Source organism: Diadema antillarum, unplaced genomic scaffold, assembly GCF_040938485.1.
Source record: "Diadema antillarum isolate AM-2024a unplaced genomic scaffold, OU_Dant_1.0 scf00000007, whole genome shotgun sequence".
Taxonomy (NCBI): Eukaryota; Metazoa; Echinodermata; class Echinoidea; order Diadematoida; family Diadematidae; genus Diadema; species Diadema antillarum.
In genome coordinates, this window is record NW_027270896.1 from 1,880,001 (window position 1) to 1,881,851 (window position 1,851).

The 1,851-nt window shown below is 41.4% G+C and overlaps 1 protein-coding gene across 1 annotated transcript in view; it reads left to right on the forward strand.

The window, feature by feature from the left end:
- LOC139716489 (thrombospondin-2-like) overlaps positions 1-1,544 on the forward strand; it is a 70,933-nt gene extending 69,389 nt beyond the window's left edge. The window contains exons 24-25 of the mRNA XM_071628034.1: positions 1-69; positions 1,002-1,544. The exon at positions 1-69 is cut by the window's left edge and continues 74 nt beyond it. Coding sequence (XP_071484135.1) covers positions 1-69; positions 1,002-1,009 — 77 coding nt within the window. The 3' untranslated portion in view covers positions 1,010-1,544. The remainder of the gene's footprint in view (positions 70-1,001) is intronic.
- Positions 1,545-1,851: the final 307 nt, after the last annotated feature.

The window sequence follows — 1,851 nt, forward strand, 5'->3', positions numbered from 1 at the left end:
GACTAGGACTCTACTGCTTCTCACAAGAAATGGTCTTCTTCTCGGATATGGAATACAAATGCTTATCAGGTCAGTTGTGGTATGATATTGTGCCATTTCTCTTTCTCTCGTATTAGTGAAGGATGGCATAGAGGGCGGTATGATAGCACGGTTATTGACTGGACTTCTAACAAAATCGGCCATGGTGGTTGTCGTGTTCATATAGGATCTTGCGAAATAGATGTTAAACCTACAAATTGGGTTATCATATGTTTGTACCTAATTTCTGATTCGACGTGAACACTTAATAAGAGGCATTGCAATAGGCCTGATTACAGAGCACCGGTAGCACACAAAACGAAGTGTGTGGAGGATCGCGGTGAAATAAAATGACTATTAGTAATAATTCGTCCTTTTCCGTGCCTTCCTTGACATCAACTTTTGTACAACCGTAATCCTTTCTAATCCGACGCAAAAGAGGGTTTTTCATCAGAATTCTCTTTATGGATTGAATTTCTTATTCACGCTACTGTTGGGCGAGAGAAAGATAGAAATATAAATCATGTATGGAAATCTGAAATATATTCCATGAAAAATAGCCTGGGCTGCACCGTGTGTTTTGTTACTTTGCCATTACCTACATGTATATCGAGACCCTGTAAAGCCCTGCGAGAAGTTGGTGAGGATTTTAAAATCTTGTATAGAATTGGTAAATGAAGAACATGGTAATTAAATGCTGGAAGGTGGCTCAACGAACAGTGTTGATTCACATGTCATCCTAGCCATACATTGAGTCAAGTATGGGCTACCTAAATAATTATTGGTAAACAGAATACTCGTAAAAATGGTCCAAAACAATGGGCAAATCATCATTTTAATTGGGAAAAACATGTAATGGCTGACGTTGTAAGGTATCTACAGTAGTTTGCGTGACAGTGTAAAATAAAGGACAATACATTTCTTTAAGACCATAAAACTGAAGAAGCTCACTTAAAATTCATTTTCTTTTGTATCTATTTCAGATTTTTAGGCCAAACAGACTTCACGAAGCAACTGCAGGAGAGAAAAAAACAAAAAACTACAAAACAGGACTTCCACTTGAATGACAACAACATAAATTCACAACCCGTGGGCGTGAACACTTCTGCAACCTGCCTTTCTGCCTTTCTCGATAATGATCGCATTTCTGAGCGGTCATTTCAGCGACTCTTGCGTGATAATGTATTCAATGTCGAAGACACTAGTTCAGCTCTCGAACAGGACGACGCACTCGCTGCACGGAAACACGCGTCGATCTCGCCCGGATGGCGCCGGAACGGTGAGAAATTAATTTGATGGACGCAAATCAATCTACAATGGTGCCATCAACGTTGGTTATTAGAAAGTTATAGCCGAGACCTTTTACTTGTCGCTGCAGAAAGAACTAAACCACCAAGAAGACTAGATGTGTAACGAAGGCATGTCGACTGCGGAAGGTGCGAGAGAATGACGACTTGTAGACACACTGAAGTCTGCGAGAAGCATTCTCACGTTGGTTAATTAGAGGGATTCTCTCCGCTGAATATGAAGCGCGAATCTGTAACAGCTGCAAAACAACATGAACGAGAAGCGATGATATTGGAATCAGTGCAGTGTGAATGTGTACTGTGTATATTGCGTGTTAAAACTTTGATTGAATTCTGCGGAATCGACGCATGTTTGGGCGAAGAATGGACGAGAGCCTACCCCGCTGCTACGTTACGAGCCGTAACAAATAGGCCACCCTCACCAAGGCCGCCACATTCGGTTAAACACGGTTGAACTCGTATGAATGAAATACTCAGCATTTCTCATGGTGTTTTGCCTGGGTTTCGCGGCGAAGAAGTGATGTAA